Source organism: Rhineura floridana, chromosome 6, assembly GCF_030035675.1.
Source record: "Rhineura floridana isolate rRhiFlo1 chromosome 6, rRhiFlo1.hap2, whole genome shotgun sequence".
Lineage (NCBI taxonomy): Eukaryota > Metazoa > Chordata > Lepidosauria > Squamata > Rhineuridae > Rhineura > Rhineura floridana.
Window position 1 is genome coordinate 76,035,703 of NC_084485.1, and position 22,247 is coordinate 76,057,949.

Consider the following 22,247-nt stretch of genomic DNA (forward strand, 5'->3'; position numbering starts at 1 on the left):
CTGGCCAGACAACGAGTGGTATACTTTCAGGCCTTTATATATTCCAGACTGGTGAAAAGGGTAAGCATATATGGAGATCACTATAGGCTGGAAGGTTTAGTGATTCTATTCTCTCCCTTACTCTAGACCACCAATGGGAAGTGGCTGTGGGAGCTTCCACACCAGGAAAAGGCAAGGGTCACGTTAGCCAAGGCAAAGGTTGATCAACACTCCACTCATACCTAGCATTTCAGAGGCAACCTGCCACTCTTGGCTAGAAGAAAAGGTAATCTCGGACTTCCGGGAAGGGTGACTTAGCCTGTGCCTGCTTTTGAGACGGGCTCCTGCCTCAAAAGAAGCTTATTCAGATATATCAGTCAGATTTTTTTTTTTTTTTGACTGATTAAACTTCTCCCGGGTAGGGAGAAACGAAGAGATTAACCTCAAAGCCTATTTTTGTTGGGACGACCAGATCTCATTAATTTATGGGACGAGGTCCAGCCGACGAAGGTGGGACGGATTTTCAACAACAAGCTCTATCTGATAAAGCGAACGTTCATCTTACCTTCTAAGAGAGAACGCACTAACAGGCAAGCACCCTTCTTTCTATATTTTTCTTTTACTTGACTTAAATTGTTGCTGTTTAAAAGAGATTTGCCAGATTGATCGGTTTTTGACATCTCACTGGGGAGCCATAACTTCTCTCTGCTACTCACTAATTAATAGCTTATCTCTGTTTTTGTTGCAAAAAGCTGTCCTGGATTTGCATTCTAAAGATATACACAGAAGAGGGATTTCTATTCCAGATTTTTATTTTGAAGAATATTATATTGTCTGAGACTACTCTCTTTTTGGTCTATTTTATTTTGTCGAATCTGTTTTCTAACGACGCCATTAATTGTTTCGATCCTGGGAACTGCATTTTGTTTACTTAAGCATGGAGAGATAAGGCTGTCTGCTCTGTTTATACTGTGATGTCACCAAGTTTGGAGTATTAACCCAATTGTTGCTGAAATAAGAAGTGGTTTTCCTATATTTTTCTTTTAAAATGGCAATTAAGAAAGTGGCTGAGAATCTGGAAATAACTATGTTTCAGAAAATAATGGATGAGATTGAGATAACGAAACAAAACCTGCGACAGGGTTGTAAGGAGCTGAAAATTGAATTGAGTAAAATGACGCAGGAGATTAAAGATATAGGGGTCCCTGTGAGAGAGGTGACCCTGGAAGGGGTCCCTGTGAGAGAGGAGACCCCGGAGATTGGAACAAACGTGGAACAGGAAAAAGATTTGGAGTCTATGGACTTTAGAAATAAAATCTATTGTTTGGAGACACAGGAGATTAAAGATATAGGGGTCCTTGTGAGAGAGGAGACCCTGGAGACTGGAACAGGGGTCCCTGTGAGAGAGGAGACCCTGGAGACTGGAACAGGGGTCCCTGTGAGAGAGGAGACCCCGGAGATTGGAACAAACGTGGAACAGGAAAAAGATTTGGAGTCTATGGACTTTAGAAATAAAATCTATTGTTTGGAACTCAATCTTATCTCTGAAGAAATTAATGAAGATTCTAGAGATAAAGTTATCAATGGCATGGATAATCTTCTGGACTGGAATGATGTGATGGAGCCCAATATAGAGAAAATCTATGGAATTAACTGCAGCCATGTGACAATGGAAAAACTTTCAAGAGATGACCCAGTGTATTTTGAAAAAAAGAACAGAGATATGATTTTACAGCAGTATTTCAGCAACCTATTTAGAATGGATGGCAAGAAAATATTTGGGATAGAGGTAATTCCCATCAGACTCTTACTATATGACTATGGCTTTGACAGCAAGATTATTATGGAATACTGATAATGGAAGATTGGATACTGAAATTACTGGACTTAACAAGACTACTGAAGATGGAAGATGGAAAATGGAACTAATAGGGATAATAGAACAATGGCTACTGAAATTACTGAACCTAACAGATTCTGATGTGATGGATTAATTGAAATGTTTATTTTGACTATGGTTATGACAATAAGATTATCATAATTAGTAATGAGATGGATTAATCGATATGCTTATCTGGAAAAAAAAATTGATAGATATATTTCTTAAAGAATTGAAACCTCTCTTTGACTTTTTGTGGAAAGAATAAAGTAATGTTTATGAGATTTGATGATTAAGTAAGATAACTACTGGAGGAAAGTGATTTTATAATATGACTTAAGAGACAGGATTGTTATATATTATAGACTTATAACTGATTTGATCTTTGACAAATGGGAAGTCAATATTTTACTCTTTATTTTTTATTTTTATTTTTTATTTTTTTTTTGTTTAACTATTTTTGATTTTGTTTTTTGTCTTTGAATGTTTTATGATTTCGCCTTGTATGTTCTATGAAAATCTGAATAAAAATTATTGAAAAAAAAAAAAGAAAAGAAGAAAAGGTAATCTCTTATTATCCCTCCAAGATCCTAAAACAGACAAGGGCAGCATGGCTCTCCTACTCTGCCCCCACCAACGGCTCAGAGTGGGAAGCAATGGGTATATATATAGAAAAGCTGACCCTCCCTGTCTAAAAGATACACAATCCAAGTTGCGGGAGCAGTTTAAATCACTATAACTTCAAATATCTTGCTCTTCAACACTGTTGTTTCATACTTTTACTTACCTCCTGGCAATCATCCTTACATTTCATCAATGAAATGTTTACATACTTTTTGCTACTTAATATACATTTAGTCAAGACTGCATCCAATGCATGTTTCACACCAAGAGTGTTCAGGAGAAATCATCTGGTATGAAGCTAAGCAGAATCTTTATCTGCCACCATCTCTAATAATTGTATGACGATACTTAAGGTGACAAGCTGCTGTACTGCAATGTGCATTACCATTTAATTCTGCATTTTTCACTCAGCATTCTGTTTTCTGGATAAGATCTGGGACAAGCTGGCTGCTAGCACATGTAAGAATTGATACTGTAAGGCAGAAAGTTATGAGCAGATGCAGTTATTGAAAATTCTGTAACTTAAAAAGCAAACCCTGATATAGAGGGCTATGAAAGATAGGCATTTTAGGTTCTCTCTTAAATGGATACACAGTACAACTACAGTTGGTCTTCTAAAAACACACCCTTTGGGGTAGAGTCCTATCAGACCTGTTTGTTGTAAAGTATAAAAAATACACAGATGGTGCTATTGAAATCAATAACAATATTAACACAAAATATCCATCTGTCAATATATGTTCCTTCTCAGGGATCATTTATTTTCCTCATCCCAATAAAAATATTACACTAAATCTCTGCAGCATGACCAACTGCTGATAACATAGTTTTCCTCAAGCAAAAATCCAGAAGTACAAAAGATAAGTCTAGGAGCTCCATTCTCTTATCTAATTCAGCATTCCCCTTTCTCACCTGTTCTCCAAGAGCATGGTTTAATTTTCAACTTCCATTAGTCTAATTCCAGAAAATCACTGGGGTCCAAACAAATGTGTGGGTGTGTTTATTAAATACATATTAATATGGCTATAAAGAGGGGTTGGAGAGAAGGGTGGGAACAACACCCGTCTCTGGCTTACTTCCTGCGTTCCACTGTTTTAATTCCCCCTTTTCCTGCTCCAGTAACAGAAGTGAGCCAGCTGGGGAGAAAGTGGTTAGGCAGCAGACTTTAAGAAGGCAAGGTAAGGTAGGGGGCCAAGTTTCATATGCCTACTCCCCACTCTATTTAGGGATTAAACAGATCATCCCCACCTTCATAGCTAAACTGGCCAACACGTATTCAGTGAGTAAGTATGGATACGCTGAATTTGTGGACACCTTTAGGTTATTCTCCCTCTTCTTTCTGAATATGTTTTAACCTCTACAGCAGAAGTCAAACTTCTTGTAAATCTATTTCTTGTACATCTATTTAAATGAGTTTCTAATCCACGTATTTATATAAAAAAATCTATCAATGCAGAAGCAGGAGTGGCCAGTATGATAGGGAATGTCACCCTCCTGACACCTGCACCACTGTTGCTTACCGGGATGCTGTGGAGTGGGGTGGGCAGCAGTGACAACAGGGCTGCACAGGTGGACTGGTGGAGCCAATCCAGCACTCCTACAGGTGTGCTTGCACAGCCCACCCTCGCCCCTCTAAAGCAGCAGATACACCCATTTCAGGAGTGTGGCGCACAGCACTGTCCTAGCCACCCCTGTATAGAAGGGTAACACATACATGTATTAGCTATCACCATCTGAATGCACAGCAATCCTGCTTATGGAAAAAAGACTAGCTGTATCATTACCTGCATGGACATCACCTCTATGACTCAGCACTTTTAGCAATGGGTGGATTTTATGCTATGAAGCCAAGATGTTGACACTAGTAACAACTGGAATTTACTGTGTGGCTATGAGCATCACTCATAGTCATACTTTGTTCCTAAACAGATTTTTTTCCTTCCTGGAATAGATGTGGGAGAACACTCAGTGCAAATCCCCAAAACCCAACTCAAAGAAAACACTATCTGTTAAGAGAGTAGGTATATAGGATATTAGTAGTAACATATCTCTAATAGTGCCTAGTAGTAGTATTTAATAAAGTACACAATGTTTAGCTAAGCTTAGTATAGCCTATAGAGAGAAAAAAGGAAAAAGGCAAGATGGGATATGAAGAATAGTACAGAGAAAGAGAGGGGAGACTTCCAAGGTATGTCTAGGGAAAAGTTTAAGAAACTAACCAGGAAAGATAGAGGCACTCTACAAGGAAGCAAAGCAAAAGGGAAAACACAAAATCAAAAGAGGGCAAGGCATTACAATCAAGTTTCAAACTCACAGACTCTGAAGATATTTTCTTCAAAAGCTCAGGCCCTGGTGTTCCAACGAGTCTCAAAATGAGCTTCAACTGATCAATATCTAACGATGGACCATAAAGGAAAATGCTGGGACAAATAAAATGGGGAAAAAAATCACAGCAGCAGCCCAATAAAACTAAAGGGGAAAAAGGTGAACCAAATGTCTCAATCACAATAATTGTAAGATTAGCACATCTCTAACGTATAAGGCATGTAACCCCATAAATATCCACCTGCTGAAAACCCTACACCCAAATGTGGGACGTTCAGCCAGCACAGATGTTTCTCCAGGTAGCTAACATGTGACGATAACTGCTTATGTGAGCAAAGGGATGTCACAAGGTTGAATTTACCCAAGATTGAGGTCCCTCTTCCACAAGCTGCAATTTTCCAATTTCCATGGAAGTGAATAGGCAATATTTAATTCTGAATAGAATGAATGCACCATATGGAATCCAGCCGATTCCCCAGAATCTTTAGAATTATTCATTTATAGTCTAAATCCTTCTACCCTCAAGTGAGAAAATACAGCAAGCTTCTGTCCAATGGAACTGAAATTGAGGACAGCTTACTTGGGGTTGTGAAGTCAGAGGTCTTTTTTTGCTCTAATCAGCTCTATACCCTATATTCTATCTGCACTACTAAGTCTCACCCTGTTAATCTAGTTCTCTCCCCCACCTTCCGAACCACCTTCTCATATTGGCAAATATATACATTTTGCAATCAGAACATAGTGGTGATTAACTGGCATAATAAATGTTCTCTGCATGGTTTTAGGTTAGATCTGTAAGTTACCAGTCATTAGAAATAGTTAAGATTTAACATTTAGTGACAGAAGCAGTATAGCAAAAGACTGGCATGCACAGGTGCTAGAGAAAGAAAGAATTGCTGCGACTTAACTCCCATCAGCCACAGCCAGCACAGCCAGTGGTCAGAGATGGTGGGAGTTGTATTCCAAACATCTGGAGGGCACCAGGCTGGGGAAGTCTAGCATATGCTTTCTATTTCTTCAGGTGCTGTTAGCACTTCTACTTTGTGCAAGCAAGGCAGTTAAAGATAAAGGTAGTTAATATTTACACACAGTCCTAATTTTAATGAAACTAGTAACTTGTAATATGAATTACTTCAGATAATTGCCACCAAATTCATCTGGGCATTTGATCATAATATTTAGTGGGCAACTGCGTAGATTTTGAAGAGTTACACCTGCTTCCCTCCACTGCCCTATCACATAGTTCTGCAGACAAGAGAACTAGTGTAGCCTAACAGTCAATTGATCCAAGTTGTCCAACTGATCCAAGAAGTCCATTTTAGTCACAAACTTATTAGGGGCCCTAGATGTTATTCCCCACCTGAAACTATTGTCGTCAAGGAAGAGATTGGAAGCAGGCTCTGAGCTCATGAACAACACTCCCAATGGTGAGGGGAGTGGGAAAAGTTAATGAATGCATAGGAAAACCCACAGCTATTGGAAAATGACCTCTTTCTAGCTCTTGAAGATTAAAATCTAATCTCTTGAATCTGAAGCTGCATCAAGGCTTGTCCTAGTGAAAGGCAGGATAAGAATTCAACAGGGAAAATTCTTCTAAATGCTAAAATAATCATTTTCTGGCTGCCATTATTTGAAAGATGAACTAAATCTAAATGTAATGACCAATATATCTGCTGTCAACACTGATTTCTTTTCCGGATTTTGTCTGCTGCATAGAAACACTATCAGTTACTTCACTACAATGCCTCTTCTAAGAGAAGAAGCCGTAGCCGCAACACATAGAACTGACCATCACAATGAACTAAATTATGAAGTAGCTGCATTTAACATTAGGTCTGTCAATGGGAACAGAAACCTAACTGTATCAACAGTGTAATTTGTGAACAGCTACTTAACTGAAGAAGTTATTAGTAAACTCAAAGCAAAAATAAAGGGAAAGGGTATGTCCAAAGCTATAAGCAAAGCAAAGCAAAGCATGCAGATCTCAGAAAAGAATGAACTTCAAGGCCTAGCAAGTCCCCAAACTGACATGCAGAAAAATAAAGTTTGCTACCACTAGCAGCAGCAAATACTTCAAAAACCAAACAGGTTATTCCTATAAAGTTAAATCCAGAAGCAAGGTCAAAGTGGGCATTCAAGCAAAGAGTACTCATATTATTCTAATTTGATTACCTTTTGAGAAATCTTCCTGGCTTAGAACACGTTCATGACAGTAATTCTACATCAGTTAACTCAGATCCTTCTTGTATTTTGTGTCGTAATTTTTATTTCTATTTTTTTTAAAAAGCTCATTCCAGACATGTTGACCATGGCATAATATTTCAAGACTTATCTGCCCCCCCCCAAATCTCTGTTCACAATTTCACAATAAGGAGAGCACCCTAATATGGGCAGAAGAAATATGAACTTTGTCCAGCAATTACTATCTTAGATCTTATCCAGTGCTACCAAATCCAATTTTTGTTATGCTCAAATTGTCCAGTTGTTTGAAACATATAATCTGGCTATGGAAGTTAAATTTTACAGCATATTAACCAATTACAACTTGGGCACTTAATAATTCCCTTACCTGTAGCTACTGATAAGAGTTGAAGCTGGCAACTGCCATTAAGGAAGCCCAAGAAGCCATAGAGGATCAACCATCTCCTTCTGATCAGATTCTCAAGAGCGTAACATAAAAGCTTGCTGTATAAATTACTGGCATTACTTAAAACACATTTGTATGCTCTGTGTACTCATAGCATTCCAATAATGTAAGCCCATGTTATATTACTGTTTGAGTGGATGTCCCCACTATTCCCACTAAAAACAGGCAGAATTGATTATCAGTCCCCCCCCTCCACTGCCTTAAATGACTACACTAGTCTTCTGAACTCCGTATGTGGCAAAGTAAACACACCCTTACTCAGGAACATTCAAAATAAAGAACAAGCATCTGTAATAGGAAAAAAACAAAAAGTAAAAATATTTACATAGTAAAAATGACAATGGTATCCAACTCACACTTGAAACATGCCTATTTTGCTCTTTATGGCAAAAGCATATTTTTTTACATACCTCAGATAGAAAAGAAGGAGTAAGACAACTGCAAGTATCTTGGAAAAGGAGACATTAACAGGAGGAAGTGAAGTCAAAGGGTAAAGACAAAAACAAGAAAAAAACTACAATATGTAGGCTATCAATGTATCATATTGTTTTCATGTCATCTGCCTTAGCTGCTCTGGGAAAGTTTAAGGATGGAATATAAATTATTAAAAATAAATTGTTTCTACTATCTTTTCACTTTCTAAAATTAAATGCCAAAATAAATAAATATGCTGGCTTTTACACCAAAACCAGCATAAAGTCTGTAAGGTTGGAAAAGTGGCTCCAAGAAGTTTAGTACATTCTTTCAGGGGATTATTTAATAGTTTAAAAACGTACAGCTTAACACAAAAATACATTTTCATATCTCTCGGATTCAATGTATTTATTTATGGCTTTAGGAGAATAATCCAGGAATCACATTTAATACAACTTTTAAATGTTTCATGCTCAGAGAATGTATTTTGTGAACACAGTGCAACTGGATAGAACAACCAGATATCCTTATCTCTCTGGCAATAGTAAGTGATAAAACAATTGCACTGATACTGCCAACAATCTAGAGTTTGGATTTGGTACTAAATGCCTCTTCTCAGTCATACCAGCAGACTACATTCATGTGAAGACATTCTGATATCAAGAAGAACACACAGTTTATTATGTAGAGAGCTAGTGTGACATAGTGGTTAGAGCACTGGCCTAGGACCTCGAGACTAGGGTTCGAGTCCCCAACTCCCTGCTGCCCTGGGCTCCTGCTGGGAGGAAGGGCGGGATATAAATCAAATAATAAATAAATAGATAAAGCTCAGCTACGATGCTCACTAGATCACTGTTTTTCAGCCTAACCTACTTTATAAGGCAGTTGTGAAGATAAAATGGGGGAAGGGCAAAGAGAGCCACCATGAGTTCCTTGAAGGAAAGGGGATATGAACATATACACAAATCAGTTCCTAACAGGCAAATAACATATATGTATGTCTCTGGTGACATGTCTAGGTGTGATTGGCAGTGTTCGTACATATGCATTCAGACAGGAGGAGAAAAGGAAATTCACATTTAGGGAAGTGAGGCTTTTTTAACCTAGCACACCACCTAAAATTAATTTTTACCCACTTAAAATGTCCACCTCTGATGATACAAAGACTGCCTACTTTTTATTTTCTACCCGTCCATGTCACACAAAAAGTAAACCTGTGTATTTCACCTAAGGATTCAACCAGACCTGGGTAACCATTTGTTTTTGTAGTTCCAAAGATGGGAAATCAACCATTATCAGTCCATCAGTAGACCTTGGTGCAACCTGATACTTTCACAGTACCTACATAAGCCTCATTTCAGTTGGCTGTTCCTGCATTCTGCCTTAAAACACTTACCAAATGCACACTCACTGAGTTACCACCAATCATGCATTCTCTTCATCCCCAACCCTTGCTTTGTTTACCATCTAGCTTGATAAAGTGTTCTGAAGACCACAGTTGCTTGTACACTCTTCTGTAATATTTTGGTTGGCCTAATAAAAGTATTGCCATAATATGGATTTTGGAATTTTTCTTATAGGCTAACATGGTAACCTTTACTTTTTGTGTCACATTTAGAAGATATATTAGAACTGATTAATAGATCTGCCTATAGATTATGTACTGTTCCTTTTTACAAGCTGAGACAGAGACCTGTCAAGAGATCCCTTTACTTTTGGATTTCTAAAAGTAAACAGGGAGCCTGTCTTCTCATAAAACTTAGAATCAAAATATAAGAAGTGTGACAAGACATCTGAATTGCTGAAACTGGAAAACTAATCTCAGAGGAGCTGGAAAAAACACACATTTTTCTTCAAGAGGGAAGACCACTTTTGATGCTTTTACGTGGAAAAACAAGCAGAGACTGTACCACTAACGTTAAATCACATACTGCAATAATGCATTTCAACTACCCATGAAAAGCATTCTTTGGGAACATACAGTAAATCTGTTCTATACATTGACAAAATAATCCTGCATTCATTTGTGCAGTAAGAAGTCCAACACCAGAGTGAAGAGTTAGTTTAGAAAACTTTCCTTGTGCAAAATGTTGCTGTATGTGAAAATGAATGTTTCTATTTACTTTTAGATGTTTTTAAAGGATACGGTCTGTACCAGGGAACAGTGTTCTTCCAGTCAATAGTTCAGCCATAATGCATCCAACTGACCAAATATCAACTGAGGAAAAAGCAGAATGAATTTAGAAGCCAGTGACTCCCTATAGTCAGATCTCTGTTTCAGTGTTTCAACAGATTAAAAAACCAGATACAATGGTTAGCCCAATACTAAAATGCTTAGCTTTAGTATGGGAGCAAAGAAAAGCATACATCTGTACAGTACTGTGACATATATGAATTTGACACGTTCAGATAAGAGCTAGACGAGAGCTGGACAATTTCATTGCAGCACAGAATTGTATTATTCATTGCTGTTCAGTAATTTCTAATGGTCTAGAGTCTAGACTAATAAAACACAGTACCTGTTTGATTGTAATGCATCCAGTTGAGCATGATCTCAGGAGCTCTGTACCACCTGGTTGCTACATACCCCGTCATCTCATCATCTGTGTGTCGTGCCAATCCAAAATCCAGAATCTGCAGAACAGGGAAGATAGCCATGCACTGGTACTTTTTTTTTTGAAGAAGAGAGACTGGGATTCTTATCAGATTAGCTACAACTGCAGAAGATCTGAGACTGAATGGAAGGAAAGAATGTTGAACACTTCCAGAAATGGATTTGGTAAAATCCATTTTACAAGATAAAGTTTGAAAATACACCTGTGATTCTCTAACCGTACTGTACCCAATTTCAAACAAGAGCAGTAATACCTGTTCCAGAGTACCACATCTACCCAATTCTAGAAGAACTAAATTGGCACTTTTACTGAATATCTATTGTGCCAGTAATACACTAACAGCACAACCCAAACCCAAGATCAGCTGGGATGAGCGAGTTTGGAATAGGCAGATCTTGGGCTGCCTTGGCTCAGCTGGGACTATGATGGCTGAACTCTCTCATCCAAGCTGAGCCTGGCTTATACTGGAACAGCCAGTGGAACTTAAACCAGCCGAACCTACACTTGTGTAAGTCTCCAAAAAGGGGCAGGTAGGGGCAAGGCAAGACTTGCATCTATTCCAAACCTCTTTCAGCTCAGTCACGTGACTGGTGGAACTTGTGCAAGCAAAAAAAAAGTTGTGTAAGTCAAACTCTATTTTAACGGCTTGTTTTCTCTCTGCCAGGCTTGGGCCAGGTCAGCCCAAGTAGTCCAGCTCCTAAACAGAGTTTGGAAGTTCCATTGGTTTCCTATTCTTAGGATTGCTCTGCCTGACCCATACATTCCAAAAATATTTGTCCAGAGCCCAACAGACTTGCTTATATAAGTGCCTGCATTTTCCTATCAAAATATTTGGGTCCAAGCCTGTAAGAGAAATAATTACTACACTACCCACAAACCGTGTGTGTACTCTAACCCCAAATTACCTTCAGCTCACAGTCCTCATTCACAGCTAGGTTACTAGGTTTTAAATCCTGAAAGAAAAAGATACTGGTGTCAACATTACAATGCTAACAAAGCTGTACCAACTCTGAAATTTTGCACTGATAACATCTAAAGCCTCTCTCATCTTTTAAAAACAATCACCAGCTTTCAAGATATAATCATATCATAATCCACACTACTGAGATTTTCAACAGCCTGTATTAGCCATATGTATAAAAGAAACAATAATTAAATGCCTCCTCTTAATTATCATATATGAAAAAAGTCAAATTACAGCTTGATATTCCACAGATACATGTTAAGAACAGTGATATAAAGACAGATAGACCCAACACAATGGTAAAGTGTACTAGACCTGAACAGAATATCTAATCATACTATCTTCCAGGATTAATGAAAATTACTGCCATTTTATTTAAAAAAGCTTAGATTAATCCCACAGCTGCTTTAAAATATAGGGATCCAACGCTACATTTTCCAGGGATGCCGCTTTCATTGCATATTTAATTACACCAAAAATAATACTCACTCTGTGTATTATGTCAGCTGAATGGATATACTGCAAGTAAAAATATTCTGAAGATTAGACTCAGGACACTATTTTATTATTTATTTATTATATTTACATCCCATCCTTCCTCCCAAAAGGAGCACAGGGTAAACAAGTGATAAAATATAAGCATCTTAAAAACAATTTAAAAACAATTCCAATACAGATATAGACTGGGATAAAGGTATCTACTTAAAAGGCTTTTTGACAGAGGAAAGATTAATTGAATATATTCTGTTTCCTTGTTATGAAAGTGTATGTCTTTTGAACTCCATTTAATATTCAGTGGATTTGTAACCATACTTAAGAGAAATGTCTGGTCTCAGTTTGTTCCTTTGAATGTAAACAAAGGAATTTTCAATTGGAAAGGAAGGATTAATGCCTGCATAAAATCAAGCATGAAATGATTTTAATATCTTCATTCCTTCATGTTTGGTTCTTCCTCATTCTGCTGCAAACTACAGTTGTGTTTTAAGTCTATCTAAATGAAGTCTGCATCAACTTGGTGCCCAGTAATCTGAGAAATAGTTACCTCATCATAATTCTCATTATAACATTTACAGAGGCATCTAGAAGCTCTGGAAGGAACTTCTACTTTTAAAAAAATTAAAACTCATTTCTAATAAGGTTATACTAATTCTTCACCTGCAAACATTTACAGGGTGAACTTCAAGGGAGCCAAAATGGTTCCCCCCAAAATCTTGTGCTTACCTTTTTTTTTGGCACTGGGTTCTTTTCGATCCTTCCTTGTCTCTTGAGGCGCAAGTGGCCTCGGTGGCAAGGAATGCGTTCTACCACCTTCGGTTGGTAGCCCAGCTACGCCCCTATCTGGACAGGGATGACTTCGCCTCAGTTGTTCATGCTCTGGTAACTTCTAGGCTGGATTACTGTAATGCGCTCTACGTAGGGCTGCCCTTGAAGACAGTTCGGAAGCTTCAGCTAGTGCAAAACGCAGCAGCCAGACTGCTGACAAGGACCAGCCGGTCAGCACATATAACACCTGTTCTGGCCCGTTTGCACTGGCTACCTATTTGTTTCCGAGCCAGATTCAAGGTGCTGGTTTTGACCTATAAAGCCTTACATGGCGTGGGACCGCAATATCTTGTGGAACGCCTCTCCTGCTATGAACCTACCCGGTCACTTCGCTCAGCATCTAAGGCCCTCCTCCGGGTACCAACCCATCGAGAAGCCTGGAGGACAGTTACTCGATCTAAGGCCTTTTCTGTAGTGGCCCCCGAACTGTGGAACAGCCTCCCCGAAGAAGTACGCCTGGCGCCTACGCTTCTATCTTTTCGGCGCCAGGTTAAGACCTGGCTATGCTCCCAGGCATTTTAAGCGTTTATGTTATAATTTAAATTTTTAATTTTTTTCTTTAGTTGCTGCTTGTGTTTATTGTTTGTTGTCTTATTTTATTGTTGATATTTTGTATTTTAACCTTTTTGTACACCGCCCAGAGAGCCACTCGCTATGGGCGGTCTATAAATGAAACAAATAAATAAAAATACAATAAATCATTTCTCTGAGTTGCTGCAGTGCCTTTTTTCAGACTGCTCTTTCCTTTCAAGAGTGATCCCAGTTAAACAGGGATCGCATGCTGGGTGAGATGGTGTCACTGATGGCAAACATGGCCAAGGTAGAGCAAAGGCAATGTTTCCGGAACTGGTCACTTGGGCGATTCTAACCAATCAGGAACATGTTTCTTCTTTAAGTCAGAAAAAATAGACTTGAAATTGACAAGAGGAGTGAGTGATTGTGCTGCAGAATTAGTGCCTCTCACCATCTTTCTATATTTCTCAGGGCCCTTTCTTATTTTCCTACACAGAAGGGTGCAGCAAGATAGCGCCATTGAACAGAGGGTACTGATACTGCAGTGCTATTTGCAACATGATCTCTTGCCTTGTTAGGGTTCTCTTCTTTCCCTCTAGGCAATTTTTTTCTGTAGTACCCACCCTCACCAAAATAAGAGCGCCTTTTTACATCTGATAAAGATGCAACACATAAAACAAACCCTCCCACACAGAAAGAACACTTAGTTCCTCTGAACATGAGGGAGGAGAGCAGAATAGAAGAGACAAGTCTGAGCTGATTCAGGAGAGCAGACATGCGATGTCATCTTTGCCTCCCTACCAATTCTCAAAAAGGACAGCTAGGCTTTCATGTCTGTTGTAATAGGGGTCAGTCCAACCAATTCAGGATCATGCAATGGTGCCTTCATCCAAATCTAAACTATGCCCATGGATCTCTCTAAAAGGAAGAGATGATGTCTTTGATTTTCCAATTATGTACAGATGAACTACTATAGTAATAGGGTCAATGTAAATACCTTCAAACCACGAAGAATCTGGTAGATAAGAAACTGTACATGGTCATCTGTGAGCTTCTGACATTTCACAATATTATTCAGATCTGCTCCCATAAGATGGGTTACAAGGTATCTAGAAAACAAAAGTTAATCAAAGGTATTACCTCTCTGTGATATGGGTGAGCAAGTCAGAGCATTCCAGAGAAACCTGATCAGAATCACTTGAACCAGCCTTCCCCAAACTGGTGCCCTCTAGATGTGTTGGCATGAACACAGGCCACGCTAGCTACGGTGGAGAGAAACTGCAGGCCAACACACCTGGAAGACACCTGGTTAGGGAAAGGCTGACTTTAACTATCATTATCTAACAAACACTACATTGGATTGGGTCCAGATTAAGACAGAATTAAGCCCCGCTGCTGCCAACCAGGGCTTTGGATTGATGAAGCAATGTAGTTATTGCTGCTTCCACAGCCCTGCTATAAAGGGTAGAAGATGGAGAGGAGGCAAAATACCTTTTGCTGTGCCAGCAATCTGGCTGGTGCAGCAAAGTGGCTTGGATTAGGCCTGCTGCTGTCATGTGACAGCAGGAGGGTTGGTGCTAGATTCAGCAGATCCTATGCTACCCCAATCCCCAAAACACCCTATTGAGTGTGGGGGGTTCCCACTGGATACTGCTATCAGGGATGCTGGCAGCAGTAGCTTCTGCCTACCTGTTGTTTGAAGGGGGGTGCAATGTGGTGCTCCTTGCCAACAAGGCTTCCCTGCCAATAGCAGAGGCTGGTGGAGCTGGGCAGAAGGAGACCTCAACTCCATTCAACCCTCTATACCATGGTCAATCAGGGGTTTGGACTACTCTGTTTCTTGCTTAGTTTCTACTGAAATACATTAATGACCAACTTGTTTCACTGGTTTCAGTGCAACTAACTCTGGATGCAACTAATTTTATTTAACAAAAGTCATCAGTTTAATGACATCTTTTCAAAGGGAGAAGTCTGATATGGCACAGACATACAATTTTTAAGGTATGGTGACAATACATTATAAAGATTGTATACCATTTAGTACAGAGCTATAGCATACATTATGTATACACTATTTCGTGCATTGCAAACCTAGATGTAAGATTATCAGCACTGAAGTAGTTCTGTATTTTGAAGTTACATGTAGAACCCTGCACATCTTATGGTTGTTGAAAAAAGATCCATTCCATTTGAAATTCCAGCAGATAAGGGTGGACTTTTTAAAACTGCACTGTAATTTAAATTGACAGTTAGCACTTTGTTCTTCTGTTTATTGTGGGGATGTTTCATGCAAAGTTTTGGCTTGTAGGTTATGCATATGTTGAGGCAAAGGGTTGAGTCTCAGATTGGCACACCCTGTGCCACCACACAAAGAAACTCAAGTATGAACCACACAACTCATCTACCCTTATGCGAACACATGTATTTTCCACCCCATCCACATATCAGGGCTGTATGTGAACCAGCTCCTTGGTGCAACAGTAGTTATTTTAAAATCTTTATAGATATGAAGCTGTGAGAGAATGAGACTTTTTAAAATTCGTCATTTCATTACATCTGCAGTCTCCTGTCAACAAAGTTTAAACTAGGCTGATCTCTCTAATGATTCAGTCTTTCCACTTATCCACAAGAGTAAGAACATGTAAAAAGGTGTGTAGAGGGTGTATGTACAGCATTATTAATAAAATACTTCTACATGGTCTTACTTCAACAGGAAGCCTGTCTCAACATGTGCTGTAACTATTACATACAAGTCTAACAGGTTTTAAACATTGCTTTTAAAAACATTTGCCATTTGGTAATACATTAGTCTCATCATACAACCACAGGTATACATGAGTTTGCTTTGGTTCAAAGTAATGACTAAATAAACCAGGCCTCCGTCATTCCATACGACTCAAGAAATTCAAGTGATTAATTTTAGCATTATTGATAAAATAAGCCATTTTCTAAAATCCAAATGTCCTTCCAGCCAGTTAAAGTACTTTGTTCCACCCCCCCCCCCAAGTTTTTTTCCAGTGTGTGAAGCTTCCTCCGCTTTTTTTTTTTTTTGGAAGAAAGTTACCATTCTTGCTTTGGACAGTAACTGCAGAAGGTTCTCTTACAGCAACAATATTCATTTACAACTAAATAGCTTCAAAAGCTCCAAGCCTACTCGGAGCACTTAATTATACATTATTTAAATTTGGTATGCTTCTATAAGCATATCAATCCCGTGCACAGTGTCATTCAGTTTAACAGGCATTAAAGCTGGATGTAGTAATAATTTAAAACTGACTGAGTTGCAGAAGAACTACTACACATTCCCCTTCCAGTCACTCCAGCAGTAAAAATAAAAAGGAAACGATTGTTTTAAAAAACAAAGTTTGGGCACCTTGAATTTGGAAACCTAAGCTATACTGCATGTTTACTGTGCATGAGCAGACACAGAGTCCAGCAAATTTAAAAAAACTGTTATGGTAACTTGCCTTTAAACAGGAAGACCTTTACTAAGGATTCTAGAGCAGACCAGCTGATAGCTGAATTACAGACTCTGAGAGTTGTATCGGCATACAGACAGCCTATATACTTGTTACGTACAGCTCTTTCAAAAGATCACTATCACTATTAAGTTCAGATTCATCAGTTGGGAACCAAGTGTCAGCTACTACTTGACAACGTCAACATGGCAGAGTAAGTGTTTACATGATTTTTACACATGACTGTGTTCATGACTTTCCCAACTATAACTGTGTAGAGAAAATACAGTGGGTGAAGCAGCCCTTAGATAGCTTCTATGCTGATGAGTTACCTTCTATGCTGATGAACAAAGTGCTGTGATTGTATAGTTCTATCACAACAAAGTTGGTGCAATAAAAGATAAGATTTCATTTATTTGTTCCTCCACATGCATAATCTCACTGACCAATGGCAATCTGAAGTCTTGACTAAAATGAAGCCTTTGATTCTACTACATTAATTCTCTTTATAGACAAGGAGGTTTCCATCAACTTTGCAAACTTTTTCAACATCAAGGCTATGAAGTGTTACCTACACGTCATTGAATTCCTCTAGTGACTTTGCAGGTGTGAAGACATCTAGAAGACCAATAACCTGGAAAGGGAAAAAGACATGCATAAGGAAACACATTTTCAACATTAATCTGCCCTTTCCCAACTCATGCATATATACTGTCCCAATTCAAAATGCCTACTATGTGAACACATGGACTTGCAGGTGAACAAGACTTGTCACATGGATGCAAACTCAAAATAGTTCCTTTAAATCTGGCAACTTTCAAATCTCTTGTAATGTGACAACAGCAAGTCACATGTTGAGAAAAATCAGAGAAAAGAATCATGTTGCATGCATGGTCTCTTCATGCTTTATCTCTGGCTCCGGATCATTGGTTTAGTGTAAACTATTTTCTTCAATGTGTTTTTAAAAGGGTAGTTGCTACTTATGCCACTTACTGGTTAGGCCATATTTTCCGCTTCCCAACTCCTTGCTGGGCTGCTGTAGCAGCTAGCAATTTCCAGTACTGTCTGTTGTGTTGTGCTAAAGTACCTTAAATCACTGGTGTGTTTTAGGAAAAAATGAATGGAATCTTCATTACATTATCTTATGAAGAACAATTTATTGGGTCGTATCACCTTGCTTTGACCAATCTGACCTGAGCAAGATGGGATTACATTCTCCCTAATGGACCACGTCAGCTATTAAATCTGGATTTGGAGGCCAACATAACATCCTTGGCATGAAACGCCCTTCACCAGTTGTGGCCCTTCTTGTACAGACAAAGCTTGATTATGGTTATTTTATGCTCTGGTAACATCTTATTTAACCTACTACAATGTGTTGCACACAGAACTATCTGATTGATGTCTGCTTGGAAACTTCAGTTGGTTCACAACTACTCCATTTACTGTAATACCTCAGTTAACAAAGTAGATGCATTACTGTACATTACTTCTTTAACAGAAACTTTGGTACCAGAGATAGGAATAACATGGAAACAATAGGAATAGGTTCCTACACCCGCTCATAGATGGTGGGGGCAGCTTCCACAGGGGCTTTAAAGGGTGCCTACCCTGCACCCCCCCCTCCTCCTCTGAATCATATCGGATCCTTCCCTTCCCAGCCCTGGGAGAAAGCAAGAGATCTCTGTAATGCAAAGCAAACACACAGACTTGTCAGTTTCACCCTAGCAAAGCAAAGGCAGAGGCTTATCAGTTTATCCATAGCAAAGAAAACACACAGGCTTGTCAGTTTCAACTTAAAGCAAAGGCATAGCATTGATAGTTTATCCATAGCAAAGCAAAGCTCCTCAGTTTCACCATAAAAAGCTTTCCATAAAAGGAGTTTCCTTCCTGGAGGATTCATTAACTGAGGAATTACTATATTGCCAGGAGGGGAGGTCCTTGTGAATCCACCCTCCAATTTTAGCCATATCACACACCTGTACCCTTCTGAAAACAGTAAAGAAGGCCATCACAAATGGTGAGGGGGCTAGCCTCCTTGCAATTTCAGCACTGGTTCAGAATAGAGTTGGTATATTCAACTAAAAAGTTGTACCAGTACAATGGGTAGCACCAGAAATGGGATTTCTGCACCTCTTCTCCCCCCACATGCCACATCCCCAAATCTGCTCTGGAGGGTTAGGGGAACTCCCCAGAACAGATTTAGGGGTTGCACAGCAGGAGGAGATGGGGAGATCATTCAGTTGCACAAGGAGAAATCTTTGTTCAGATGGGACAATTTGCTTAGTGCCGCATTGATTAAAACCAAGTGGCTAGATTACTGACTAGGACTGGACTGATGGAACAACCCTCACCAGTTTTAACTGCGTTGGCTATGATCTGTTCCTGGTTTTTAAAATTAACTGATAAACATCATATGGAGGGCACCAAGTTGGGAAAGGTTGTTACCAAGAAGCTTAGTTCATCAAGAACTGTGCACATGCCTCCAAAACTGTGTGATTTGGCTTTGCTTAGAGCAAATTGCTTAATTAGAGCATCATTATGGTCCCCATGGGAAACCTCCATTGTGTGAGTTAGCATGGATTTAAGCTGGAGGTACATGCCAGTTACAGGCAGGAGTTTACACCCTCACCTAATCCATTTCAGAATCTAGTACCGTACCCAAAGCAAATGACACCTATCATTCATTTCTAATTTCCCACTAAGAGTACATGGTTCTCAGACGACAACACCACACCTTAATTAAATATCTTCTTTTCATTTTCAAGTTCATCCATTTTCGGCAAAGTCAAGAATACTTTGCTAAAATAGATTGAACAGATGGAGACACCCCGATGGTTGGGTTCTAGCTCTGTGGCATGATACCTAATTGTCAACTCAAGGAACTCTCCACCTATGTCTTTTGTTATGCAATATCACTCATGTTTCAGCCCAGACCTTTTGTGAAAAGACCCTTTCAGATTCAGGACAAGTCTGTCTTGACAATTTTTGCAATAACTGAGTGCACAAGGCATCCACAATTTGTTCATTTTTCTGAGATGTTAATCTATACCATTATTTTTCAAGATGCACTACCCCTGTGACCGACCACGCAAGCAGGCTTCTTTCTTTCATGTAGGTTTTAGCTAGATCCTTTCCTTACTTCCTCTCCTGTGTTTCCTTGCCTCCAAGCCATTTTTGTTATTTTGCTTTTGTGACTAGTCAGGATTCTACTGCAGAGAAGCATCTCCCCCCCCCCCACACACACACCTGAGGAGAGGATCTTCCTATGTATAATCAAATAGGAAAGGTTCTAAAGAACCCAGGAAAAAAAATAAAAAGGGAGACTAATTACAGCAAGGAGGCATTCTTGTCAGCCTCTCTGGGGTTTGGCCGATGAGTTGGGGCCCATAGGTAAAGTGAGACTGTTGTGACCATCACAACTAGGTCCATGGTGAACTGCTAGCCCATTCATGGTAGCACATGTCTAAGTTACAGCGAAGAAATAGTCTTTTTCTTCCCCAACTTCCTTCTAATGCCAGACAGGTAAATACTGTATCCTATTTTGTTTCTTATTTCTCTATCTCCTGAATTTTCCCAATCTCACTCTAATTTGGCTCTCACTAGATGGGAAAACTATTACTTTGTATGTAACCTCTTCCCCTGCCCAGTTCTTTCACTTTCCCCATAACAAAGTTGGAACTCTGCCTCACAATTCTATATTATGCGACTCTCCACCTCTAGTCTCTTCTTTCTGTCTCTGCAACAGTAATTATGTAAGAACGTAAGAACATAAGAAGAGCCTGCTGGATCAGGCCAGTGGCCCATCTAGTCCAGCATCCTGTTCTCACAGTGGCCAACCAGATGCCTGGGGGAAGCCCGCAAGCAGGACCCGAGTGCAAGAACACTCTCCCCTCCTGAGGCTTCCGGCAACATTTCTACAGCATTTAGCCACGAGTAAGGTATTGGGAATGAACTTCAGAATCATTCCCTCCCTTTGGTCTCTCTTCTCTTTGGCACAATCCCTCTCCCCATGTTCAGCCATTTTATCTGCACCAAGTAAGCCCCAATTGTCAAATCAGGATTTACTCCTAACCAAGGATTTGCGACCAAATGAAATGCACATTTCTAGATTTCTCCTCAAACTTACATTTTCATGTTTCATATGTTTAAGAAGACGTAGTTCACGGTAGGTCCTTTTGGCATGAATGATGGACTGAAATGGTCTGGACAATTTCTTCACAGCCACTCGCAGGCCAGTTTTAGCATCAAAGGCGGAGCTAAAAAACAATAGTTTCAAAAACCAGTGTTAAAATGGATAGTAAGATTAAAATAGGATTTTTTGTGAAAATGATTAAACAGGTATCTTGTTCCATTGGGTAAATATAACTTAGAATCTCTGTCCAAGAAAATATAAGCCACAAGGTTAAAGTCTGTGTAAGAGCAGGCTGGAAAGCAGGACTGAAGGAGCTTTTAAGAGTGTTCAGAACGAATCATTAGAACAGTTCTAAAAATGTATTGATGAGTTTAGGAACTAGAGCTGGAAGAATGACAAATTTTGCAGTCATTTAGTGACTCACAACAAGAGATATAGCAATGACTTCCTGTAACTTCTTCAAATATTTCAACCTCAACAACTGCATATTGTGACATTTCAGAAGCAAGTGTTTGCGGTATCCAGGTCAAACTATTTGCAGAAGTATATGGAGACCATCTCACAGCAAGCTGTTTGTGGAAATACAGCACCAAATACTTTTAGGATCTCTGACATTAAGGGACTTTGTAGGCAATTCTAGCTAATAGCTTCTCAGAGACTTGGAGGCGGTATGGTAGAGCTTTCACTGGCTTTTTAATGTTAAAACGTGTAGCGCAAAAAATCTGCAAAACATGGATACCATACCCTCTCCCCGCCACACACACAAGTGAGGTTACACTAGTGCAGTTTGATGTCATTGTCATGGACACCTGTTGTAATAGCCGCCGATACGATCATATTACTCCAATGCTTTACAATCTCCACTGGCTTCCAGTTATTTTCCGGGCTCAATTCAAGGTGTTGGTATTAACCTTTAAAGCCCTATACGGTTTAGGCCCAGTATATCTGACGGAGCGCCTCCACCGTCATAAACTGTGCCGCCCTACGAGATCTGCCACACAGGACCTGCTCTCAGTCCCGCCAACTAAAGTGGCTAGGTTGGTGAAGACTCGGGAGAGAGCTTTCTCTGTGGTGGCCCCCTCGATCTGGAACTCCCTCCCAATAGATCTTCGACATGCCCCTTCCCTAGAAATATTTCGCCGGGGCCTGAAGACTTGGCTCTTTAACCAGGCCTTTACAACCTCTGAGACTTCTAGGATAAATTAGCCTTGTATTGAAATGCTGATAATTTATTATACTGAACTTGTATGTAATGTATTGACTATATCTTATTTATTGTATTTTATCATATTTTACTGTAAGCCGCCTAGAGTGGCCATTGGCCAGATAGGCGGCCTATAAATTAAAGTTTATTATTTATTATTATTATTA

General features: G+C 39.4%; 1 protein-coding gene across 3 annotated transcripts in view; it reads right to left on the reverse strand.

Annotated features, from left to right (window-relative positions):
• Window positions 1-22,247, reverse strand: part of MAPK14 (mitogen-activated protein kinase 14) — a 37,206-nt gene that overhangs the window by 6,957 nt on the left and 8,002 nt on the right. The window contains exons 2-10 of one of the 3 annotated variants that reach the window (XM_061632485.1): window positions 20,871-21,000; window positions 17,317-17,375; window positions 14,281-14,392; window positions 11,937-11,966; window positions 11,389-11,436; window positions 10,388-10,502; window positions 10,015-10,086; window positions 4,797-4,876; window positions 2,868-2,954 (exon numbers count right to left, since the gene is read on the reverse strand). In XM_061632485.1, coding sequence (XP_061488469.1) covers window positions 2,886-2,954; window positions 4,797-4,876; window positions 10,015-10,086; window positions 10,388-10,502; window positions 11,389-11,436; window positions 11,937-11,966; window positions 14,281-14,392; window positions 17,317-17,375; window positions 20,871-21,000 — 715 coding nt within the window. In that variant the 3' untranslated portion in view covers window positions 2,868-2,885. The remainder of the gene's footprint in view (window positions 1-2,867; window positions 2,955-4,796; window positions 4,877-10,014; window positions 10,087-10,387; window positions 10,503-11,388; window positions 11,437-11,936; window positions 11,967-14,280; window positions 14,393-17,316; window positions 17,376-20,870; window positions 21,001-22,247) is intronic. The other 2 variants (XM_061632483.1, XM_061632484.1) reach the window with 2 other exon arrangements.